Source organism: Accipiter gentilis, chromosome 28 (genome assembly GCF_929443795.1).
Source record: "Accipiter gentilis chromosome 28, bAccGen1.1, whole genome shotgun sequence".
Classification (NCBI taxonomy): Eukaryota; Metazoa; Chordata; class Aves; order Accipitriformes; family Accipitridae; genus Astur; species Astur gentilis.
This window is the reverse complement of record NC_064907.1, coordinates 11861605-11888064: the sequence shown is the minus strand read 5'-3', so window position 1 is coordinate 11888064 and position 26460 is coordinate 11861605. Positions and strand designations below refer to the sequence as shown.

Genomic DNA, 26460 nt, shown 5'->3' with positions numbered 1-26460 from the left:
TTTACATGCAATTTTTTCAGCAGCACAGTTATATCTTAAGTGTGAACAGGACAAGAAGACACTGAACTTTAAGAAGAAATGCATTCTTGGGGCTACATATCCAAAGGTTTTGTAATGGAGAACTATGGTAATGTATGCTTAACCGCTTTATTAACTAAGCCCCACAGAAAGTAAACCTGCAGTTTTGCAGGTTTGCACACTCAGAACATGTAAGCTAGTACCAGATCCATTGCTCTGCATTGTATTGCAAAAGTTAAATTATTTCACAAAGCAACACACTAAACCCAAAGCTGCTATTAGATATAACTGTGCTGGAAAAATGGCACAAGATGCATTTTCATATGTTTACCATAAAAAAATTTGCCAAAGTTTTATTTTAATTATTAGCATCTATTTAGCTGCCAGAGATTTCAGTGAGTATTCTGAAATTCCTTGAGGAGTCTCCAAGATATTGCATATGTATCTGCTACATGGAATATCTTATCCACAAACAGTCATGCCGAAGCAATATTACGCTTACAGACAAGGAGTCAAGCTGATGTTTTCAATATTCACATTTTTTCTGAAAAGCAGCTTCTGAAAGCCACGTGGCAAGTCTGGAATGCTTTTATATTATGCTATGTAGATACTTCCATAGCTCAACATTTTATAACAGGAGCGTTTTCAGCAGCTATATTTATACAACAAAGTGATAAATTTAAAGTAATTTAGAACAGATGTCTCACATAATATTCTTATAACATGGACAGTATATTGGGGTGATCTTTTATACACAGATAGCTAACTTCTGAAACTTCAGCCCCAAGGAATTAACAGGGATGTGAAAGAACCATCTATATACCGCAACAGCCTTTTAGGGAGAAGACACCTCTTTGAGAGTGCTACTTTTTTGAGGACAGCTGCCAGGGAATGGATGCCACTGGAACAAGCACAGTAGGAAATAAAACCTTTGAAGACCATGAAGGTAATTGTTTAATCAAATACTCTTCCACTGAAGCAAAAGAAGGAGATATTATTGTTTTATTCCAGTTCTGAGTTACTAGCTGATTTCTGGCCTGTTTCTGGGAAAGCAAATCGAAGAACTGTTTGTTATTTACCTAAATTGTGAAATAACAATTTGGTCCTAAAGAGTTAAAGTGGTATGGCTTTAAAATTTTATTGGCATACGTGTTACGTTAAAGATCAGTAAACCTGTCTGAAAATATACTAACGGAGTTTGCAAATAAATCTATGATACACAACATTCACATAAATTTTGTTTCAGAAAGAAGATGCATGGGAGCTATAGCAAGATTAAAAAAAAAAAAAAGACATAAAAATAAAAAATCACCAATACCCATCATATCCCACTTGTTGTCTCCATTGGCTGCTCCCACTGGGTCCTGGGTCACTGGAGGAGGACTGGTTGCTTGGAGAACTTCTGCAATGTTGACTAGAGTCATTAACAGTGCACTGAGGTATTTGTGGGGTTTCAGATTTGAACTGGGCTGTGCTTCTTTTATGAAATACATTCATTTTTACAAATAATGCAGAAGTAGTATGAACACTTGATTATATTCATTTTGTGAATTTACAGTTTTATCTTTGTTTCATAAAACTCAAGCAAGAATTTTAAAAGTATATTATTTATTTCATCACAAATAAAATCCTTCCAACTGAATATATGAAAAAGGCACAAAAAGAGGAAGACTAAGTACCATATCCTATTTTTCTTATAGCTAGCTTTACTTCTGAACGAGTGGGATTACTCAGGAGTCAAAGCAGCTGGGTTAGGTCTCTAAATTTACATGTTGGAAGCTCTCATGATGGATCAGAAATGATTGTTAGTTGCTTTGCATGTATTCCAATTTTCAACATAGTAATTTAGAAGAGGTAATAACGATACTTTTTTTTATTAATTCTTCAACATAGAAGAGCAATAAGAAAACATTTTCATGAATAGTATTTTTGTACTTATTACTTAAAACTTTTGTGCCTCATGTCTTAACAATGTCTCCAATTACTCTTCTTAGATTTCCAGACGGTTGAAATGCAATGCTCAAATTTGGTTTTGACCACCCTCCTGTCCTTCACTTCTGTGCATATCAGTCCGTAACTACAATACAATTTCCCTCACTGACATTACTTCTTTTTTTTTTTTTAAAAGGCTATACGTAGAAATTAATGCATGTACTTAGGGAAGAGGTGAAAAGAGGTAGTTTTGGATTTATGCACAACACTTTCCCAAGGACATGACATTCAATAAGCAACTTTACTGTTCAGCTTGAAAATTTTAAAGACAGTAGCTATTGTATTTTGTCTAACAGCCAAACACATATACAGTAAGTAGATAGTGTAGCGCCTAATTTTTCATCATGTCTCCCTCTGATAAGCATTGACAGTACTGAGCCTCTCTCAACCAACTGAAATAGTCTATAGGCTACAGCTGAATTCAGTTGCATGTTCTTGCTTCTTACAACCAAGAACTCTGCATTTCTTGCAAAGCTTAAGTGAACCAGCATTAAGCGATGGGTAAGTTACGATCCCATGTGTTTCCAGTCTCCAGACTGATGTTTAGGACATTGTCCTCAAAACCGGGACATTGGTTTGTACTATCCCAGGCTGAAGAATGTCTAGATCCCAAGCCTCCCAACTGCTGGACAAGTGTCTAGCCATTAGCCTACTAAGCAGTAGGTGGCTACAAAAAGGAGAACCACAGAAATCCAGTCAGTGAATGCCTCACGCAGTTCCTTTATGGAAGAGTTGCAGCTACCTGCTCTGAGGAACGGATTCCAGACCCCAGGTGAAAGGACACTTGCCTACAAGTGTGACTCAGGGACTAAAGTACACAGAGACTGAAAAAACAGAAGAGTGAGTCTGAAGCTTCACTCTTAGGTACCCGCTATGAGCGGCTGTCACAGAATTAGCCATTTTGTAAAAACAGAAGTAGAGCTCAAGGATATCCTTGTATTTCTTAGTGACTAATTAGAGGAAACTCCTTGATCAACACAAAAACATTTGTATTGCCTTCTCAAAACACTTAACTCTCCTCAGGAACTCTACTAGGGGCATAGGTGTTCACCTCCCAGTTTTTAATTTCACTCCAGTGACTGGGCACCTAACTGCTACATGTCACAGTAGTTGAACTGTTGCTGCTTAAGTCTTTTACTATATCTAGCCCATATTTCTGTTGCTTCTTCCTCTTTTTATCTCTAAACCCAACCATTTTATCACCAAGTTCAATGTTAGCTCATTTTCAGATCCGTTGTTACAACTCCTCTGTTTATCAACCTGCCTGCACTCTTCAATTTGTCTAAATTGATATTGGGTCTCTGACCTTCTAAAATCTCTTCATCATTTTCCAAGCCAGAGTATACATTTTCACCCTTGCAAGACTACGTACACGTACTAATCAACCCTACTTCAAACTCTTTGGTTTTAAGCCCATCTCTCTGCCAAGCCATCAACTATGCCTCTTCCCATGTGGAAAGACCTTGCCAATTAGGTATCTTTCTTTTCATGTTTCAAGACCCACATGTCACAGTTCATCATTTTCCTCTCTTTTCATTATTTATACTCTGTACCATGTCTTCCCCAGACCAGCACTTCTGCTTTGTACTTGTTTTGTTTAAGTGATACAGGAATTTCTTCATGACAAGAGATAGCCTCTGTCTCAGCATTTTTTTCACATGCTTCACTGAGTGTTAGGAGAAGCGCCACTTAGGTTTGTGAAGGTTTCTGGAGATGAGTAGTATGTCAGAAACCTTTCATTTTTTCTCTGTATAGGCATACAGTATGCTTAAGAAAGCTCCATAAATCCTGAAGTATTTCTAGACACTTGATACATTGTCCCCTTATGCTAGATGTTACCGAGAATTTCAGTAATTTCAGTTAACATCAGGAAAAGCTGAAGTCCTGTAATGGTATATACATGCTTACAGAAATGCACCTCTCCTTTTTTCAGGGGGTGAAGAGGGCGGTAGGGGAGAAGGAGAATACAAATGATCAAATGGTCATAATTGGGAGTCTGCCTTCCCCAGACCATGACATAGACATATTTTCAAATATGTATTACTATTACCTGCATACATTTCAAACAATCTAAAAAGTCACTAATTCTTTTTTACTAAATAAGATAGTGTAGCAATAGCGGTATGTCATGATTTCATCCAGAATATTTTAAAAGCTATTTAAGACCAGTATTTTAGATTTTCGTATCAATTAGATATTTGCAAAATGCAGTATTTTTTTCCTTGGAAATTAGAACTACATCACCCCATGGAAAAAGGGCATAAACAGAAATAATTGCAAACAATAAAGGACAGAGAGTTCTGCTCAAGACATATGGTTTCTCTAAATAATTCAAAGGTCATGTATTTACAAATTTTTAAGTTTAAAAATAATTTTTATCTTATGAAAATTATGATTAAATTAGAACAGAGCTAATATTTAAGGATACCATCCCATCATCTAAGAGGTGTTACATATTCAAATCACAAGCTCTGCTTTGTTTAATTAAAAGCAAAGCAAAGCATAAGGACTGGTAATGAGTTACAGAACCCTTTGAAACTATGCCAATAGCCTGGTAATGAGATTAAATAATTCATTTTTAAAGAGATGAGCTCATTTTATTTACACTCATTATTTGTTTAAATAGGCTCTCAAAAGGTGGGGGACAGGACATTGTTGAGATCAAGAAGTCACAAGGCAGTTTCCCACTTTATTGATTTGGGACTAAAGGGAAAGGTTGGCTGTCCTCAGCAGTAGGCTCCTCAGTACAGCCCACTTCCATCACAAACGACAAAAGTCACTTGTTTCATGTAGAGGGAACTGGGCTCAGTGAACGCCCTTTAATACAACCTCAGAATTAAAATTACTGTCAAAACTCAACAAAATAAGGTTTAAAAAATAAGTATACCGAAGTTCTAGAAAGCAGAGATACCTAAAGTAAGGCACATTAGGAAAACGACAGGCATTAAACAGAGAGCATATTACCTTGCACCATCTGGCAGTTTTCTATCAAAGGAAGTGCTGCGAGGAATGGCTGTCTGAGCCTGCTGGAGAAGCTGCTGGCACTGCAGTCTGTCAGATGTTCCTAGGATTGGAGAGGCACGAGAGAGAGGCTGCCCAGCGGGAGTCGGCACCCGATGCCAAGTGGTATTCCTTCTGAAAGGGGTTTTATACTCACATGGGGTGCCTTCACTGTCAAGTTTGTATTCCACCATGGGTATACGACAAAGTTCTGAACAACCCCTGTGGGACAAATAAAAATGCCGATCAGTCTCACTGGAGGGAACAGAAAAAGAACTCTTGCACTCTACAGTCAGAAGTATAGGCATGATTTTCTTCCAGGTGACCAAAGGTGTTCATATAGCATTGTACAACCCTTCGAACGCTTCAAAACTATCATGCCAACCAGGTGGGAAACGTTTCAAAATAAAGGATCTGCTCTCACGTGCTCAAAGGTTTTTGACCTCTCGCCTTACCCTTCAAAAAGGAGAAAACATTAAGCTTTTACAAATTAATCTGCAGCTTGAATTTTACATAATAAAAACTAGTAGAAACAAAGCATTCAGAAGTCAGAAAGCTCAAGTTCTTCTATAACAGCTTTACTTTGTTTAAATTGCATAAATACAAATAATTTCTTAATGTAAAAATTTACGTATCCAAAATTACAAAACATGTTTGCCGCTTCGCAGCAAACTGAACGTTTTTTAGCGGTACTGAGAACTTTCCTTTTGAATCCCACCTTGTCCCCACCGAATGACAGAGCATATACACTGCAATGCAAATGATTAAGTGGCATCTAAATATTCTTCTATTTGTTTTCAAAGTATACTTTCTAATGTCTCTCTTCCTGGGCATCTCTATGCCTGGAAGAGAAACGGGGAAGTGGAAGGAAGAGCTAAATCAGAAACAGTCTGGTTTACAACCTCTGCTTGAAGCTTACAGCGTGGTTAAATACTAACAGTATTCCCAGAAAGCATAAACTCAGGTAAAAGTAGTGACAGTGTTCCCCAAAAGATCGGTCTGCCTGTGGGATATTTGCTGTAAACTCAGGCTGGACTTGAATTAAGGGTTACTGTTTCAGAAATTAGTTAATAGAAGCTTCACACCCATTTTAAGCCAGCACTGATTATCATTGCAGATATTTTATATTCTCGCATATCTCCTCCATTATTTGTCTGACAGGCAGTGCGTACTAAATTAACATCTATAAAGAAAACACCCTAAATAAACTTCATGCATTGTGTTAGAATTAAGCAAGAAATAGTGAAAATTTGCTTCTCTGTCTCAACTAACAATTCTGCTCTATCCCTTGAGCTGAGTCGTGATTGAGCTTTGCTTTTGTTGAAAACTCAATATTCACCGTTTCCGACTAAATTAAAATCACCTAGAGAAAGCGTAATAGAGTGTGTGTAAAGTGTTTGCAGTCTTAATCCTGAAAAAGTTTTGGCACAAATGATTTAACACAAATGTGCAGTTCAAATAAATTGTATAGGTTCTCATACATTAAATTAATGTGCCCCCAAGCTTCTGAACCAAACCCAAAAGAACATTTTCATTGTCAGTGTTCCGGTGAGCAGACAAAAAAAACCCAAAAAAAACCAAAAAGAGATCTTATAAAAAATGCTAACTATGTTATTCAAGGTTGTTGAAGAGAAGATGCACGTGCAGCTGTAGCAGTTACATTCTAGATACCCTGTACATGGCCAGGCTGCTGAATTTTGTGGTACTAAATAGGTGGGGTTTGGGTTTGTGTGGTGGGGTTTTGGTAGCAGGGGAGGGGGCCACAGGGCCGGCTCCTGTGAGAAGCTGCTAGAAGCTTCCCCAGCTCCAAGTCAGACCCGCCTCTGGCCCAGGCTGAGCCCATGAGCGACGGCGGTAGCGCCGCTGGGAGAATGTATGTAAGAAGGGGAACCGGTAGTGAGTAGGGGGGTTGGAATGTGAGAGGAACCCCTCTGCAGACACGGAGGTCAGTGAGGAAGGAGGGGGAGGAGCTGTGCCGGAGGAGGTTGATGCCCCTGCAACCCATGGGGAGACGGCAGGCTGTCCCCCACCAGCACAGGGAGGGGAGCGGGGGAGCAGATGCCCACCTGCAGCCCGGGGAGAGAGGAGCCCACGCCGGAGCAGGGGGAGGCCCCCGAAGATGGTCGTGACTCCATGGGAAAGCCCGTGCTGGAGCAGGCTGTGCCTGAAGGACTGCAGCCCACGGAAAGGACCCGTGCTGGAGCAGTTCATGAGGGACTGTCTCCCATGGGAGGGACCCCAGAGTAGAGTAGGGGAAGAGTGTGAGGAGTCCTGCCCCTGAGGAGGAAGGAGCAAGTGGTAGAGAAAACTGGGAGTGGAGTTGAGCTGGGAAGGAGGGAGGGGTTGGGGGAAGTGTTTTAAGATTTGGTTTTACTTCTCATTATCCTGTTTTGATGTGATTGGCAGTAAATTAAATTGATTTTGTTTTTTCCCCCAGTTGAGCCTGTTTTTCGCCTGTGACCATAAGTGGTGAGTGATCCCTCCCTGTCCTTGTATCGACCCACGAGCTTGTCTTTGCATTTTCTCCTCCTTATTCCACCGGGGCGGAGGAGTGAGCGAGCAGCTTCATGGTGCTTTGCTGCTGGCTGGATTTAAACCACGGCAGAGGCAAACTGTTTATCCTGTAGCATTAAATCTCAGTCTCTGCTGGCACTCAAACATATGAAAAGTGTAAAGAACTACAAAATATAGAGGATGAAGCACTGAGAGTGGAGATTAGTAGCCAATGGAGGGCAGAAGACACTGTGATGAACAGCTGAAGAGGAGTCACTAGAATGCTCCAAAACAGAACTCAGAATTCCTGTTTTTTCAAGGTTATTCTTTGATCAGAAGTATCAGTATTAAAGACGTGTGTAAACCTGCTGACAAATCACAGCTGAACATGCTGGAAGCATCAGAGAAATTCACTGTAATGATTTTCTGGTTTTAGCTTCCCTACGGAGGTAAGACCACCTCAATAGTCTCCTCCCACAGACAAGGAATGGAGCTACAGAGAAACCAATGTTATAGAATTGCCAATTAATTTCAGAAGGTCAATTTGATGTATCTGTAGCCTTCCCCCCCTGCCCTGAAAATGCCACAGTTATTCAGACCACTACTTCAAACTACCTCAGTTCATGTATCTATTTTTTTAAATTGTTTCACACTTCTGAAAATAACAAAATACATGTTGGGCTCTTAGAATGATGAACATCATAGAAAGGCCAAGTTAAGCAAATTGCATAGCGTTGTGCAAACATTTCTACTGCTGAAGCATATATAGAATAGTTTTCTCCAGTGCAATATTCAACTGCTTATATCCCAAGACTGAATAGTTTTCATAGAAGTTCGCTGCCTCATTCACTGCCTGCAACAAAGACGACCAAGGCATAGGAGACAATAGCCTCCAGCAACACAACCTTGACTCATTCCCAGAGCAGGTCCATGTTACATGAATGTAGAAAAGTTCTTAAAGGAAAAAATAACCTAAGACTGATTATTCAATTAAAGACTTTCATAAAGCTTTATATACAAAACAAACAGAACAAAGAATGCACAGATGACATAGCAAGGTTAGTATTAGTTTAGTGCACTGCATAATTTTTCATGTGGCCATATATACAGTGTCATTATTTGACTAGGAAGTTGGACAATTATGTAGGCTACAATTTCGATCACCCTTCTGCTGATTTCTTAGTACCATTTCAACCCCTTCTTCATTCCTATAGACCTTAAGTGTTAGAAACAAACCATCCCTTCCCCAACTTTTATTAAGATACCGATTTCACAGTCTGTCTTGGTAATTGAGAAAGTTATAGCATGTACTTGTCATTGTATCCTTCATTAGATAGTCCCCGTAAAGTATTTTAAGTGCTGCAAAAATAGCCATGGGTTTTGAAGGCAAAAGGGATTGTTGCTACTATTTAGTTTGACTCAGCTTGCTAACTGAATAACTAAAGCATGATATAAAAATAGCAAACAACAAGCTTTCCTGCAAAGAATAAGAATTTAAAATTTTGTAAAATTTTGTGTTTGTTTACATCATGGAATGTATTCCTCCGACAAATGAAAAAATTATTCAGGACACTGTTCCTGCAAACAAAAGGCTTACAAAACAACCTTATTTCAAGTCACTATAAAAATCTAACAAAGTTACTTTTAAATTCAAAATGGATCCCCAATGTAACTGTTATAACTGGCCCCCCCAAAATTTCCATGGCTTCCTTTGTCAAATAGACTTTCTAATTTTTAAAGTGACAAACCAATAAGTTCAACATTTATATGAAAAATTATGCTTTATTGCTTCACAAGCACTGCCTAAAGAACAGATACTACAGTATACTGAGATATGTAAAGTCATAATTGTAGCTACCTCCTATATCAGAAACAAAGAGAATCAATTACTTCATGCCTGCAATCCAATAAGGATCCCACCCCCTGCCATGGATCAAACTGCAAGTTATCTTGCATGAAAAGAACCACAAAATTAAATGAAATTCCCTATTAAATATTTAATTTGTCCATTATCTAACTTCTATTTATAATATTGTTACTTATTCCACTGGATGAAGAATATACATTGGCACTGGTTTTGAATAATAGCTTTTAATTCACTTTTTCATTTTATTTTTTTTTAATTCAAGAATATGTAAAGACAAATCTATATTTTATGATCTTAAAAAGATATTTAAATTTATGCTAAACAAGTATAGGCTATCAAACATCTTTCTCAATTATATTCAATATAACATTTTGAAAAACGGACTCATGTTATTTATCAAGCAAGTGTGACCAAGTCTTAACCACACATCAGAAATTATAGCACTTTCTGTCTTCAGCTATAGTTTGGTATTAATTAAATCAATCCTCCAACATAAAGCACAGGCTCCTACTAATATCTTTGGTTCAAGAGCCATATTATCCTATAAAAACATTTGGTTAATAAAACCTACTCTGCAATTACACAGAGCATGACTCTATGATACAGCCAGCAGGTCATGACTGCATATTAATATTTAAGGGTCCACTATAAAATTCTGCAATATTCAAATGTTACTGCACGGAGCATTATGTTCTGAAACAATTATCAAGCAGTCCATTGTATTCTTCAAACTACGTTAACCAAAGCTTTCAATATTAATTTAAGATTCCATAGAAACGTTCTGTAAAAGGCTCTGTGAAGGGCCTAGATTAGGCAAGGATGCTAGTTAAAAAAAGGTAAATGTTCATCACCATGGAAAAGTTAGAAGCTTTCATATACTATGACCAGCAGTTTGCCACCTTGATAACTACACAAAAGCCTTCTTTTCTGTTAGATCCTACCACTATCAACTACTCAGTATGACTTTGGTATCTGGACCCCAGCTATCTATAGATTTCATGCATCATGAACGGTTTGTTAGGGTAATAACAAAACTAGAATAACTGGTTACACTTTAACTTTAGTTCAATGTATCACATATCTGAACCAGTAAGGGGGATGTAGGCACAGACGAGCAATAGTTGGTGTTCACCAGCTGTACTACACTCGTAAATTATCCCATACTATCACCATTTCAATTCAAAACATGTAATCTTGCTCAATAAGGAGTCTTTTAACTATATCTAGCACTACAATATGTAATTGCATTCTTCTAACTCAAACTTTGTGTTTAAAAGCGATCACTTCTATTACGGTGCATGTTTGTTCTTATGCTATAGCAGCTCCCACCAAGTGTCGTAATGAGACTGAGGACTCATCATGGAATCTATTAAATCCACATTATAAAACATAGGTTAGTTTCACATAATTGTAGGCACTTAACTGAAAAGCACAATTTAGTAGCTTAGTTTTGCTTAGACTTACTGTGTAGTTAAATAAGACATACACACATTTTCCCTTCTCTGACACTCTGAAGCACCTCCTGGACTCCAATGACTCCCTATACCAACTAAAGCACGAGCCCAAGATACTGGATAAGATTCAAATGGCCTAATAGAACTTTTGTCAAAAAGTCAAGACAAAAATTCCAAGTTCTGACATCTCGGAAACCTATTAACAGTAGTCACACTGCATCAAAAAAGAAAGAGATGTCATTGGAAAAATGGTAAATCAGTTTTACTTTAAACTAATTTCACAGCACAATAGATGTACGTGATTGCTTACGGGCAACCTCAGATAAGGCTGCTGCCCACTTCACCACTCCTGGTTTGAGGCGAGTGATAACTCTCTGGCAGTTCCTTCGCAGAGCTGGGAGTTGAAGCAGACAATCCCTCCTTTATGAAGATACACTCATTGTCCTTCTGATCTTTGTTACTATTCAGTTTTAAACACAGTCTTTGTGTTGGTGAGCTGACAAAAAATTTAGAGGCCTCCTACGAGCCTCTACACCTGCATTGTTGTATGAATGAGACAAGAGAAATACACACAGGATGTTGGGTGAAAGGAGCTAGTCAGGAAATAAGAGGAGAAAAAACCCCACAAAACAACCAAAGTATTTGGCGTACTTGCATGATCAGTGAGGCAGTTAACAACCTCTGCAGTCTCTGCTGATGGAAACTAGGACATGAGCAGAGCAAGTCACATTTCCAAATCCCAGAGAACAGGAAAACAGCTACACCAAAAGACAACAATTATGGGGAATAAAGGCTTGAGATGCTATTGGGAAGAAGGAAAAATCACTGGGAAAAATAGATAAATAGGAAAGATTTTTGTGACATTAAAGAGAAAAGCCTTCAAAATTCACCATGAGACTGTAAGATGAAGAGCTGGAAAAACAGCAGCAGGGATGTAAAAGTTATATTATGCTCCAACTTAAGCAATGGAAATGATGAGTAAGGGAGAGGACAAAGGAGGTAGGGGGAACAGCACCAAATGGAGACTTAAGTCTTTGAGCTCCAAAAGGACTGAGTTCAGAATGAATCCTGATTGTGAAGTAGTCTTTTAAGATACTGGAGCGACGAGATTAGGAATAAGACCACACATGAGGAGATACAGGAAAACACAAGTGATCCTCATCAAAGAAAACAAAGCCAAACATGTTTCCCATAGAGAGGTTATGCAGTCTCTATCCCTGGAGATTTTGAATCCCCAACTGGATAAAGCCCTGAATAACTGGCTTGACCTCACAGCTCCATTTTGAGCAGGAGGTTGAACCGGATAATCCTCTATGGTCCTTTCCAAATTGAATTATCCTGTGATTCCATGAATCCAGAAGTTTTTCAACAAGGTAAGATCAGATCACTTCCAGTTTCTGCAGAAATGTTGCGCATTCCAATCCAGAAATAACAAAAATGGATCCTAAAAAATGCTTTATATAATAGTAGATATATATACCCCAGGTTACTTACAATGAAAAACTTCTTTGCTGACCCAGAATTGAGTAGGAAATATATTAAGCTTCAAAATGCCAAAAACGTGGTTCTTTTTGAGTTTTGTATTGGGTTTGTGTGGCAAGGTTTTGGTAGCAAGGGGGGGACTACAGGGGTGGCTTCTGTGAGAAGCTGCTAGAAGCTTCCCCCATGTCCAACAGAGCCCATGCCAGCTGGCTCCAAGACGGACCCGCCGCTGGCCAAGGCCGAGTTCATCAGCCACAGTGGTAGTGCCTCTGGGATAACAGATTTAAGAAGGGGAAAAAAACCTGCACAACAAAAACTTCAGCCAAAGAAAGGAGTGAGACCATGTAAGAGAAACAACCCTGCAGACCCCCAGGTCAGTGCAGAAGGAGGGGGAGGAGATGCTCCAGGCGCTGGAGCAGAGATTCCCCTGCAGCCCGTGGGGAAGACCATGGTGAGGCAGGCTGTCCCTCTGCAGCCCAGGGAGGTCCATGATAGAGCAGATATCCACCTGCAGCCCCGGGAGGAGCCCACACCAGAGCAGTTGGATGCCCCTGAAGATGGCCATGACTCCAAGGGAAAGCCCACGCTGGAACAGTCTGTGCCTGAAGGACTGCAGCCCATGGAAGGGACCGATGCTGGAGCAGTTCGTGAAGAACTGCAGCCTGTGGGAAGGACCCACGTTGGAGACGTTCGTGGAGGACTGCCTCCTGGGGGAGGGACCCCACGCTGGAGCAGGGGAAGAGTGAGGAGTCCTGCCTCTGAGGAGGATGAAGCGGCAGAGACAATGTGTGTTGAACTGACCCCAACCCTCATTCCCCGTCCTCCTGTGCTGCTCAGGGGTAGGTAGAGAATCTGGGAGTGAAGCTGTACCCAGGAAGAAGGGAGAGGTGGGGGGAAGGTGTTTTAAGGTTTGGGTTTATTTCTCATTACTCTGGTTGATTGGCAATAAATTAGGGAAAATTAACTTAAGTCAAGTCTGTTTTGCCCATGACAGTAATTCCTTGAGCGATTTCTCCCTGTCCTTATCTCGACCTACAAGCCTTTCATTATATTTTCTTTCTCCTGTCCTGCTGAGGAGGGGAGTGATGGAGCAGCTTTGGTGGGCACCTGGCATCCAGCCAGGGTCAACCCACCACAAGCCTTTCCAATCATGTTGAATGAGAATATGAGAGAGAGAGAGAGAGAGTCTGGAACTCCTATTTACATCTCTCCACAGAGACAATCAGAGCTTTGCCTGGCATTTTTGGTTTTTTTTCTGCTTGACTGTAACAACTGTACACAGAGTAAACTTCAGTAATTATAACTAACTCCTACTAGGAGTTCATTCATAACTAAATGTAAGAAAAACTCAAAGACTTTTTATTTGGATGAGAAATATGATAAGCATCAGAGAATTGTTTTCAACTTTGTATCTTTTTAGTTTATATTTCTTTTGTTAGACTATTTCTTGGTGGAGACCATATGTTACATACATTGCCTAGGTTTTCCTTTGTTTTGATGCAAATCAAAATAGAAAAAAGATGCTCATACAATAAAGTTTCAGCTTCCCAAGGATTGTAGTAACACTGTATACTTCGCCTTACTCTCTTAAGTACAACGAATTTAAGGAAAGATGTTAAAATGCAAATTGTATATACTGGCAAAGGCCATGTTTACACATCCTTTTCCTTGAAAACTATATTGGGAAGAAAAAAGCTCAAAAGAATTTATAAGAAGTGTCAGAAAACAAGTCTTTATTTTTTTAAACAATAAAAGAACTCTTTTTCTTTTATGCAGAAGAAACCCACAAAGTTTTGGTTATTTAGAGAAGAGACAAAGCACATGGTGCATGATGTATTAGAGATGGGGAAGAGGGCAGGCCATACCTTACGCCTAAAGCTCTGGTTTTTGCTGGTGCTGCCGCCCTTTGACATTGACCTTCTATTAGGACTTGCACTTCAAATGTAACAGCCTAGGTTGAAATCTCTGGTGCTAATCAGAGTTCTGTCAGAGTTCGTTTTTGCCAAAAGCCTCCATCAGGCTAAATCTCAGTGTGTATGTCTCATTCCCTGAATCTAACAATCTTATAAATAGCACAGTAATTCTGACAGTAAAGACAGTTAAGCATTTTCTACCATTTTATTTTTTGTTCGGTACAGAGGATAAACTTTTGCAAGTGATACGGCTTCCAATTAATATCACTGTATTTCCTTAGTGCTAGTTCTCAGTTACCTCTAAAAAACATCATGAGCTAGAGTCTTCAGGTATTTACAGCCTTTGTAGGTTAGTAGCAGGGGTGGTAATTAAAAGCTTTGGTACGTTCAAATTCTACTTTTACAACCAAAAGTTCAGTTTCAGGTTTTTCTGCTTTAACCTGCCTCAAGTGGTATTAGGCTGGCAGTATCCTGCCAGCAATTCTAGACCTGCCTTCTTTCTAGCTCAGATGGCTTAATTAAAAAATAAATAAATAAATAGATAAATAATCTGAAGGCCCTATGAACAATCCCACCAGCTTATGGCAAACACCCTTGGGAGAAAAATTGAACTCCTCCACACAGTAAACCCTTCCCCTTAAAAACATTTCTCCAAACATTCTATACTCTGTTGGTTTTCTGTTACTTTAAAGAGCCCTAGAAACAAAATTGCCTATTAAGATCACAATCATTTAAGAGGAACAAGCATCAGGCCTGGAAAATACAGGAAGTCGTTACACCTATTCTATTTGTAAGGAAGAGTTTGCAAAGTTCAAGAGAATAAAACAACCTCAAAAGAAATGCAGTAGTACTTAGTAACAGCGCACACACAGTTTCAGTCATAGTTACTGAAATATTTCCATTTTCAAAATTAGCTACAACAGCAGGAAAAAAGTCTGTTAATTGTTCAGATCAACAGGTGGAAACCATCGCTGCTACATCTCTTACAGTGGTTGTACTGGAGCTTCTGTTTCTCATCCATCCCTGGAAATTTTGCTTGAAGTTTCATTTGTTTTCTAAACTTTCTAGAAATTGTTTCTTGAGCAGTTTCTTTTTATATATAATGGTAGTTGAACTATGTTCAACACAAGTTTCAATGTAGTAAGTAAGATTCTAGTAGAATCTACAGATTAAAATGGATTTAGAAGTACTTGAATTCCTTGACTGGATTTGACTGATTAAGGATATAGTGTCCTTGAGCATTCCTGTGACACCACCAGTGAAAGCAAATTAGAATGAACATCACTATCCTTCTGTTAGAATGTGTATAATTCTGGCTACTGCACTGCAGTACTAGGTAATATTGACAACAACAGAAGAACAAATCAATAGTTCTGAGGGGAAAAACATAGTAAAGAAACAAATATGACACAAGGATACTTATTCAGATCCGAATACAATGACCAGCATGTTTGTTCTAATACAGCTTTGTAATTTAAAGAATTTATGTTTTAAATAGCAATTTCTTCTTTCTATCTAAATATCAGCCTGGTGCCATGCAAATAATTATGATTTCTCAATTTGTGCATGATTATTTAATTGCTGGGGCAAACCGAAAACAGCAGGAGCTTAGTCTCAAGTTCATTAATTTTACAGGATAGCAAATGAAAGGCCTTATTCCAGGATAGCTTTTGCATATCCTGTTATCAAGACTATAGGTAGAAGTATCTACATTAAGTAATGGAATGCATTTACTGAGCAGAATTTTCTTCTAATTACCTAATCACTCTGTAACATTCCTTTGTAAGCACCTTCAACATTCCAAATAATTTATTTTCATGCTGAAATAAATTAATACAAGACAGTTTGCAGCAAAAAATAAATTGATTGTTAATAGTTCATTGCTAATACTCTCAGTGTTTGCACACTTAGACTTTGTAGGATTTCTTTTAAAATATAAAGGGCTGACAGACTGAGGATGATTTGTGGGTAAGCTAACAGATGAAAAAATAAAATCAAGTTAAGAACTCAATTAAAGATCTCCACTTCAGCTGATACTTTTCCAAGGGACTGGGACTGCTGTGGAAACACCCTTGCACACTTGAAATTCATTTTCATTTGAAGAGTAGAATTCCCAAGACACTCCATGGCACTCATGTCCAATCTGTGTAAACTCACTTCAGAATTTGATCCCAGCAAGGAACCAGTGCTAATAAGCAACCTAAAGAGAAAGTCCTCATTGTTCGTAGTCCTAAAACCCAGCATAGCTAAGCAGAAACTACTCTTTCAAGCAGTGGAAATCATCTGATTATCTCAGTAAATGAAAGACAGGCATTAATAAAATGATACATGGGGATTTTTCATGAAACTATGAATTTTCTTTTTGCTAAAATTATTATTTATATTCTTGTAAATGGATGACAATTTTTATTGCAACTGATTCTTGTAGAAACAAAGATGAATGTATTTTTATACCTATGCACTGTGGACAAAAATTTGAAACCCCAGATTATGGCATTTAAAGCAAACATTTTTTATAAACTACTAATATCTACCCTGAGAAATAAGGCTGAAATACATAGGAAAAAAAACAAAACCCAACTGTCAGAAGATCATATGCTCTGTAGTACCTGTCAAACTTTCAAGGTACTTATTTCAGCCTCCAAATCTACTCTTCTACATACATCAGATAAACTGAAGTATCATTTCTTAGAAGAAAATCTCTAAAAAAGCTGTAAATGAAAGCAATAATTATTGGAGCATACATGTGAAGCTTTCTCCTGCTTTTGAACCATCATTCTTCTAGGCATGTGTAGCATGTGGATCAAGGATTGATGAACTCGCAACTTTGAAGGAAATATCTGTATGTCTGTTTTGACTGTTATTTGATAATTATTAGGGCTACTTGACAGTAAAAAAGTTCTCTCCTGATGAGCTGGCACACCTGCCTTAACTGTAGCTCACAGATACGTGTTGGAAATCACTCAGAGTGACCCGATTCTATCCTGTATAGCCATGCATGGATTGTCCCAGGACAGTGACGTTTCTTGCCAAATGAAGGTGAAATGGATTCTAGTTCTCCAGATACTCCTGTTTTACATCCAAAATTACTGCCTGTAAATTTCTGGGTAAACCTGATACCAGAGTACAAGAGAGACATGAACATACTGGAGCAAGTCCAGCAAAGGGCTACAAAGATGATAAAGGGATCAGAGCATCTGAAACACAAGGAGGGGCTGAGAGCACTGGGATTGTTCAGCCTGGGAAAGAGAAGGCTCAGGAGGGATCTTATCAATGTGTGTGTATAAATACCTGATGGGGTGATGGGGAGAAAAGATGACAGAGTAAGACTCTTCAGAGTTGTATTCAGTGAAAGCACAGCAGGCAACGTGCACAAATAGAAATACAGGCAATTCTACTTAAGTATAAGTAAACCCATTTTTTATTGTAAGGATGATCAAGCACTGGAACCAAAGTTGTGGAGTCTCCATCCTTGGAGATATTCAAAACCCAGTGAACATGTCCCTGAGCAGCCTAACCTTGCTTTGAGCAATGGGGTTGGACACAACAATCTCCAGAGGTCCCTTCCAACTTCAGCTATTCTCTGTTTCTATTATTCTGCAAGATAAGACATTGCAGATGGCTAAGACAAGCAATTGAGTAGGAGACAGGGAGACGGATTTGCAAAAGTTTTAACTAGTAAGTAGCTGTGATAGACTACCTTCTTTCTCCAAACCTCTGGTAATTTATGCCTTTCTGCCTTCTCATTCCCCTGCATGTTCATATTCATAACATGAATGCCTTGGTGGTTTTTTTTATTTTAGAATAGAAACATAGGTTGTTTTTAAAAAAAAACAAAACATTTTCCTTAGTAATTAGTCACACAGTTTTAAAAATGCAAAAAAATTATAAACAATAACAGCTTTTGCAGTTTTTTCCCAGTTTGGTGGCACTCAGTTAAAACTCCCCCTACACACAGACTGCGTGCCATGTATCATGCTGATTTGGGATTTTAACATTTTATTTCTAAAAACGTATCAAAGAAGATATAAACAATTCATACAGTATGTATTTTTCCACCAAGGCCTATAAAATACACGTTTTTACCTTCAATATAATAGGATCAGCTCATTAGGCTCATATTCTGTAAACAGCTTGGAAATGTATACCAAACAAGTCAGTGGAAATTCATACCCAGAAGCAGATGGTGAGAATAGCAAAGCTAAGCAAAGGAGGCTTAATTGCAAATTCTATCCAACTAAGCAAAACGGTGGTACTCTACATTCACAGGCATTTTCTTCAGAAAGGAACCCAATGCATCAACATGCGGGTTGAGGCAGGGGAGGGCACTTCTGTGTCATTCATCAGGCCAATGACTACTTGGAGAATCGCCACCAATTAAACAGTATTCGTGTACAGTTGGCACCAACTTCACAGTGCTGCATGCTACGTAAAATTTTATGGCTTGTTGTCTTGCCAAAAGCAACACATCTAATGTTTTTTCTGTTAAATTAAAAATCAACAAGAGATTTAAAGTTGGCCTTCTACAACAAGACAAGCAATTCAATTTACTCTGGTACAGTTCTCATTTAGAATGAGCCAAATTAACAGTGCCTAGACAAGGTATGTGAGAAATAAAGTCACACTATTATAAAGTTTTTATTTTTCTCTACTTCTTCTCTACCTCTTAATATTAAAAAATGGAGAGAGAAGCAAAAATCTTTTTGTCACCAAAAGGAACACTGACAAAAGAAAATTGCATTTCATCCCTGAAAACAACGGTACAGACACTACAATAATCTTCATTACAGTCTTTTCCTGAGTGTGTGAGCATTTATTTCAGTTGCAGCAAGATTTCTTTGCTTTAGCTGACAATTCCATTGATGTAATTCACTATTTAATATGACTAAATTAGATACCTGTAGAAAGTGAGGACAACTCTAAGACTTGGTACCATATATGTCCAGAACCCAGTATTTCACTACTTTTGTTAAAGTTTCAACATAAGAAAAAATAAACCAAATCTTTTTCAATAGTCAGGAGTCAGAGAAATGTCGACAATGGATAAAATACAGTTTTCAGAGAAGGATTCCCAATTTTCAAATTTAGTATTAAAATATAAAATTCTCATGTGGAAGAAAAGTCATATCAGCTTTCATAACAGCTCAGTCATGATGCACTAAAGTTTACTTCTTACTCTTTCAAAGCCACATGAAAGTAAGTTTCCCATTAAATTTCTTACAGGATCCCATTTTATCTTCTATTACAAGCCAATAGGGGTTTTGAGGAAAAGATTGCTTTAAGAGCCTCAATAATATTATCACCAAACATGAGAGACAATATCAATTTCCTGAGGGCCTCCAATAAAAGAGCCATTGTTTAAGCAGCAGCAGAGAAAAAAAACCAAAACAGATACAAACGTCACATTGAGAACTGTTACTCGTTACCTTCTAGGCGCTCCATCCTCGTGTGGTTGAATAATCACCACTTTGACTGTCACCGATGTACGTAAAAGATCAATCATTTGTTCATGAGTCAAAGTTGCCACAGCCACTTTACAGATCTCAACCAGGCGGCTCCCTTGCCTTAGGCCTGCCTTCCATGCAAAACCAAAGGGCTCCACGTCTGCCACTATCCCTTCAAAGTTCACGTGGAATCCAAGTTGGCCCAACCCATTCCTCCGCAGGGTCATTTCTGTGGTTTCACATCCTCTGGTCACTATCTAAAGAAGTATCAGATTGTTACTGCTATCGTCAGGACACCCAGTTCTTTGGACAAACAAACAGGTCTGTTTTCAAACACTATAAAGCCATGTACGGCTTGACATTAAATATCTTTAATATACTAATACTAAATAATTTTAACATTTGTGGTTGAATGAAGGTTTCTGCATAAAACAAAATGAACAAAACATTTCACAATGCTCAAAATCTTACATCCCCAGAGCAAGCAGCTGACTGGTGTCAATTTCCTTCCCCCTTACCCAACGTTAACACAATACCATTTATATTTTATTGAAAACTTAACAGCTGCTTTAGTTTCAAAATACAAACAAGCAAAATGCTGTCCTGTCAGTTACTTCATTCTTGTTGGCTGACTGACTGCAGGTGTGCAGGCATTTTTTATTCAGTATTAGACAGTATTAAGAAACTTGAGCTATAACATGAGCCAAATTGAGTAAAATGCTTCAGTTCTAGGAGCTTTTCTTCCTCAAGAACACAGCAATGAAGATAATTTTGATTTATTTTGCCTTGTAGTCAGATTCCTAACCACCACCATCTACAATGTGGACATCACTAAAATGGGTAAGAGCTTTCATATCACTGGGAAATATAGAAACAAAAAAGTTATTTTCTTCACCTTCAAGGAAAATGTAATTCTGTCATTATACAGAGTAGCCAAAATCCTTCAAATTCAGACTTTGCTAGGCAGGCTTATTTCTATATACTATGTAACAAGTCATCAACAGTTTTGCCCAGTAAAAAATAATCATACAATAGTGTGTATGCTGGGATACTGCACCAGACTCAGAATGGCAAATTCTAGTCCACGTTACAAGGTAAGCTTAAGAGTTACCCTAACATTCCCTTCTGTCAGTGTCACAAAACCAGTATGTATTTTAGCTCCATTAGTACAATTGGAACAAAAACTTAACCACTGTGAAACAACATTATCAAAAGTCTTTGTTCATAATGCATATCATTCAAAGATCTCACAGTGCTTTATAACACTTCAGCAAGGCAAATATCTGTCCTTTAGCAATGTGTATGTTATGATACAGATCAAGGGTTCTTCCCAAGGTCACGCTGCATTAAGAGCAGTTCTACAGTGCACCTTGTACCACAAAGGCGTTCACGCTGTTGATGATTGCTTTTACAATGCATTACAAAGATGCACACATTACTCAACTTCAGGCATCTAATTCAAGGTGCTTAAGTTAAGAGGCTACTGTCCTGTGTAGTTACTTATATAGGACAGGTCTTTGCAAGATTGTTTTATAGCTTGAGCTTAATTCAGGAGGCTGTTTCGGAAGAGTTATTCTCCCCCTCCATTGCCTACTTTTCGGTACCTTAGTGAGTTTTACTCACTGCCTGAGTAAACTTAGAACTTACTAAGTGCTATTGCCTTTATAGAATATTTCTATATGGATATCTGTCACTCATCAGAAAAAAATAGAACTTGCACATATGAGAACAAAGTGCCACAAAACCATGAGTTATTGTAAGTTTGCTGATCTGAGGGAGATGGTCCATGCGCATGCTTTCAACCTGTGATAAACCCAAGGTAATGAAATACAGTTAGACCTCATTCATTACAGGCTAATCTTCATTGAGCTGTGAAACACAGGAGAAAAATCTTGCAAGGATCTCATAGATGATCTGAGAATCATTGCCTGGCAAATTTAGGCTGCTTAAACTGTAGCACTTTGACTTCATAAATGTTCCAGTTATTTCTGAAGATGTAGGCTTCAAAGTTAAAAAGTGAATGTCATTCTCGAGATGCCCAAAACATACTCTGGAGGTTTTGTTCACAAAATTGTGTTCTGGGTCTTCCTATCAAACAAAGCAGCTATTTCCTTTGTCATTATTTAGCTCAGAGTTTTTGGTGTCTTTTAGAAGTTTTCCATTTTAAACAGAACCTTCTTTTGTGCTTATAACTGTGCATATAGTATTAAGAGCTATAAGGTATGCTGAAAGCACTAAGCTTTAACTGGTTTTTTTCTAGCTCTAAGGTTCATCTTCAGTCACAAATAATTTTCAACAAGACTTTCATCATTTATGAACTGGATAAGTGAAAATGAAATCTTCAGCTCTTCATTAGTTTCCCTACACTTCTGTCACAAGTTTCTAAAATATATACAGTATTTAGTCATGCAGTGAAAAGAAGGACATGCTATGAGAGTCAGGAGCTCAGCTGAGGGATGGAATTTTATCCTTATGAAATTACATAATATTCTTTGGGGGGGGCAGACACCTCTTTATCATCATGTCACAATTATAGACTACTGCCAAATGAATGCACCAGCCAAAATATATGGATTTTCCCAACTCAAGAGCACTCAAAATCTCTTCAAGTTAGTTAAATATTCAAAGATTAAAAGAGAAGGAAGATAAACATTCCCGCCAAAGATTCATCTATTCCCAATGGAAAGGATTCCAGGAGATCAAGTCCTCCACAGGTATATTCCCTGAAAGGTGACACTCCACATTACATAGTAATATTCACATAGTACTGCTCCACTTCAAAATCGGTCATTCTGCTTACTTGGTTGCTGTTTCACTGAACTCGTGGCTGTGCATGAACTAAGAGCTGGCTTCTCTGAATGCACTTAATGCAGATGAAATTAAAAGCCAGAGACCCTCTAAGTCCCATGATGAAAGTGAAGAGTTTTTTAGTATACAGGCTTCTAAGGAAATTTTGCCGACTCAGATTCTTGCCTAAAGATCCATTCAGGGTTTTAATTTAATTTTATATCACTCTGCCATTCTCTGTTACCCTAAAGGTCAGAACCACTGCTTTTTCTGCCTTCAAACACAGCTCGCCAAGTTAATCTATAGTTTGCTTTTGCTGCTCTTTCTACTTTGTATCACTAGATATTCTCCCCCACAAACACAGATCTGACTCTAGACTGACAAACCTCACCTCTTTTTTTAGTCCTGAACTGTTTCTTTTGGTTCAAACCAAAATTACAGTCTCAGCTTTTCAGGTCTTTTTTTTATCTGAATATTCAGATGGGTTTCCTATTCATCTGCATGATTTAAAACCAGGCAATAAAATGTAGTTATTTCTTTGACAATCTCCTTTAGTAACTGCAACATTTTACTTACTTGTTTTAAGAAATATTTTTACTAGTGACTGAAAAGGGTTAATCATTTGGTCACTGAAGTTTAATATTATGTCACAATTTGAGCTTTCATCTTTAGCATCTGCTGGCACATGTGGTTGTTGACCTTAGCTGCATTCTGAGTCACTTAAAAGGTTTTTAAAGGATACATATTAAGTGTGGAATCAGAGATTTAAATACTTTTTAGTGGTTGTAATGGTCACCTCTGAGCTTCTATATCAAAATGTATATAATGACTGTTTAGAAAGCATTCATCATCATAAAACAACTAGGGAACAACATTAATATGCAGCTTTCAAAAGAGAGGAAGAAGCATGGAAAAAAAGGAGAAAAATATGAGGTAAGAAACAGGAATGAAAAAAGTTTTAAAACAAGTAATGACAGCTAATTTTTTTAAGCAATGTGAAAGTTGGATAGGTGGCAGCAAAAGAAAGAAGGTGGCCAGAGTTCATTGGAATAGATACTTGAAGGTAATATTCAGTTAACTTGGCAGTAACTGATGCTAAATTTTTGAGGCTTAAAGCCATTTTGACATTATTTAACTCAAAATCTGACCATAAAAAAGAGGAAGTATTCAAGTAAATATAACCATTTCATGTTTTTAATTACTGACTTTTAAAGATCTATCCTCAGCAACTGGGCTATTTCCATGTTTTGTAAAACCGAAGAAGTAAAAAACAGCAAAAGGAATTGTCATCACTGCTGACAGCATTAAATTTTCACTGGAACTTTGAATCTTGTTTTCCATCTGTGTTAAGCAATTTATATAGTTCATTTAGCAATACTTCACAGGAGTGTACTACATGTACACTATTTTTTAGAAGGGAAATACCTGTCTAAGGAAAGGATAATATAACAGTGGCAAGAAGAGTTTAAAGACATTCATCTATTGAAAGATTAATTGTACTTTGGAAGGAAAAGGTTGTTATTTAGAGCATGATATTGAGCAATGCTAACTAAACGTGACTTAAGAACTACAGAGGCCCTAAAACACCAGCTGCAATCCAGCTGTTCCAGTGTGATAACAGTAAGCATAATGATTTCTTTTCAGTACTGGGCTTTCTAATAGAAACAAAACTGAGACCATCTAGATCACTTAAATTACGATCAAAGGGTGAAGCATAACCACATGAAATAGATGCATCAGCACTTTTACCTTGGAGCTCCCGTCTGTTCATTTGTACTGACTGAAATAGTTACAGGACGGTTGTGCTAATAGGGTCATCAAGCATCTGAAAAACTTTATCCAGTCAGCTGTAAAAACTGGCTTTAACTGCTCTAGTTTTCTTTACTTCCTGCAGTTGCTCAGTATAGAGGAACAAATCAGCAGAATCACTTATACAAATTTTTCTGCTAATATTCACAAAAAGTCCAAGTGAGTATATTTTACAAATTCAGATTTTGTATATTTTTAAATTAAGGTATATTTCTACCTACAAAAGTGTGATTTGAGAACAGGCTACTGCAAGAGAAGACAAAAGCTTAGCCTTTCAATCCTGATTTCAATACTGAAACCATCCATGGCCTTAGGTAAATCTATCAGATTATTGGTATCAGATTCCTGATCCCTGAAAATGGGTTGCTAACATTTATCTCATACACTGTTGTAAGGATTATTGTTTGTAATGCTCGCTGAAAACACTCCCAAAGTACAAACGTAGGAGATTTTTAATTGTATCTCAAAGAAGATAGAGACAAGTAACACTTCATAAAATATTTGGAATTCCAGTTTAGAAACTATACTTACTTCAAGCCTTTGAACAATTTCTCTGATGTCTTCAGTACAATTATCTGCTGCAGACAGAAGAATACATTCTCCTCTTTCATAAAATATTTTGATGCTCATTAATCCAGACGTCCATCCAATAACATCTCTGCAGGAGCAGTTAAACACAACATTTTTTGATTCCTTTTCAATCAACATGATAAACTCATTGGAGATTCCAAGGAGACATTCAATGTCAGCAGACTGGCCAAAATCTCGTGCAATCACATTCCACATAATTGCTCCAACACTGAATAGATGTGCATCTTTCCTTGGTTTCACTTTTTCCTTTTTTTTTGCCCCCAACGTAATAAAGCTAAACTTTGCTGAAGTATCCACTGTAGCTGTGGTAACAAAATTTTCTGCCAGATCTTTCAAGTATTCTTGACGTGTCCTTGTGGCCATGGCTCGAAATTTTTCTGACTTATGTGCCGCGTTTTCAGCATTAATAACTTTGGCTAAAAGGAAGTCCCTAAAGACTGCTGATTTGGGGAAAGTTACTCCTTTGGGAATGGGTGGACCAAATGGAGGTACATCTTTTGATCGTGAAACACCAACACTGGAAATAGAAAGAAAAAAGTACAATGGTTAATTCCTTAAAAATAAAAAGATTGGATGATAAGCAGAACTGTGATCTGTGCAGTCCATTTACATATCTGGGTTTAGCTTTGACATGTCAATTTTCAGACTTTTTAGACACATACAATAAAAATGATTGGGTTGTCTGTTTTAAAATGGCTTTTTTCTTTTAAATATATGAAAGACTTTATGGATGTATCTTACTAACACAAAAATATCAAGGATGACTTCTTAGGGTGTCACTGCCTCCTTTCATTAATGGAATAAATATCAGAATGCTTTGTGAGACTTAAATGAGAGAAGTATTTTTTAAAATTCTATTTTTTATATAAGTCTGTATCATTTTCAGCTGTCACTCAGTTGCATGATCTTAAAACTAAGAAATGTATATATTGAAACAGAATTTATTTTAATCCTCAGACATTTCGCTACAATGAAGTGTGAAGACAAAGTATTGGTGTCAAATGTGTCTATAATGGGAGCATTCTGCACCTGTTTAAGTTGCCTACTCTATTTTCATAAAATTTCAGAATACCTGCAGTTCTTGATATGAACAGTTCACAGCAAGATGTAAAAGGAATAGGAATATTTTCTCATTTATACAATTGATATCAACATAATGTATTTCAACTGAAAAAGGATTTCAAAATACTGTGTGACCTACGTAGAACTACTACTAGTTTGACTGAAACACAGTCACGTTTAGGATCACAGACAGACATCATTTAGTAGTAAGAAATATGTAACTTATGAAATATCATGTATTATTAAACACAAAAGAGCTACTGAAACAAAATTAAGTTCTAAAAGACAGCTAAAAGACAGCAATATGACCTGACCTCATGACATACTTTAATTTCATTGTAAACAATGAATAAATAACATTTATACATGCTAAATCTGCACCATTATGCTTCAAGTACTTATCATTGTTTGCACAATTCCCAATCAGTTCAAAACCACACTTCCACCCTGGTTACCTTGCTAGAATTCATGATCTAGTAACTTAAATGTGAGAGTTATGGTCATCTGAAATTTGAGATGTTTTTATACTCCCCAAAATTCCTCATTCA

At 37.6% G+C, this 26460-nt stretch overlaps 1 protein-coding gene across 2 annotated transcripts in view; it reads right to left on the bottom strand.

Annotated features, from left to right (window-relative positions):
- Positions 1 to 26460, bottom strand: part of SIPA1L2 (signal induced proliferation associated 1 like 2) — a 151206-nt gene that overhangs the window by 32147 nt on the left and 92599 nt on the right. For both annotated transcript variants that reach the window (XM_049831065.1, XM_049831064.1), the window contains 4 exons: positions 24791 to 25367; positions 19646 to 19920; positions 4975 to 5232; positions 1337 to 1420 (listed from right to left, as the gene is read on the bottom strand). In XM_049831065.1, the coding sequence (XP_049687022.1) occupies positions 1337 to 1420; positions 4975 to 5232; positions 19646 to 19920; positions 24791 to 25367 (1194 nt within the window). The remainder of the gene's footprint in view (positions 1 to 1336; positions 1421 to 4974; positions 5233 to 19645; positions 19921 to 24790; positions 25368 to 26460) is intronic.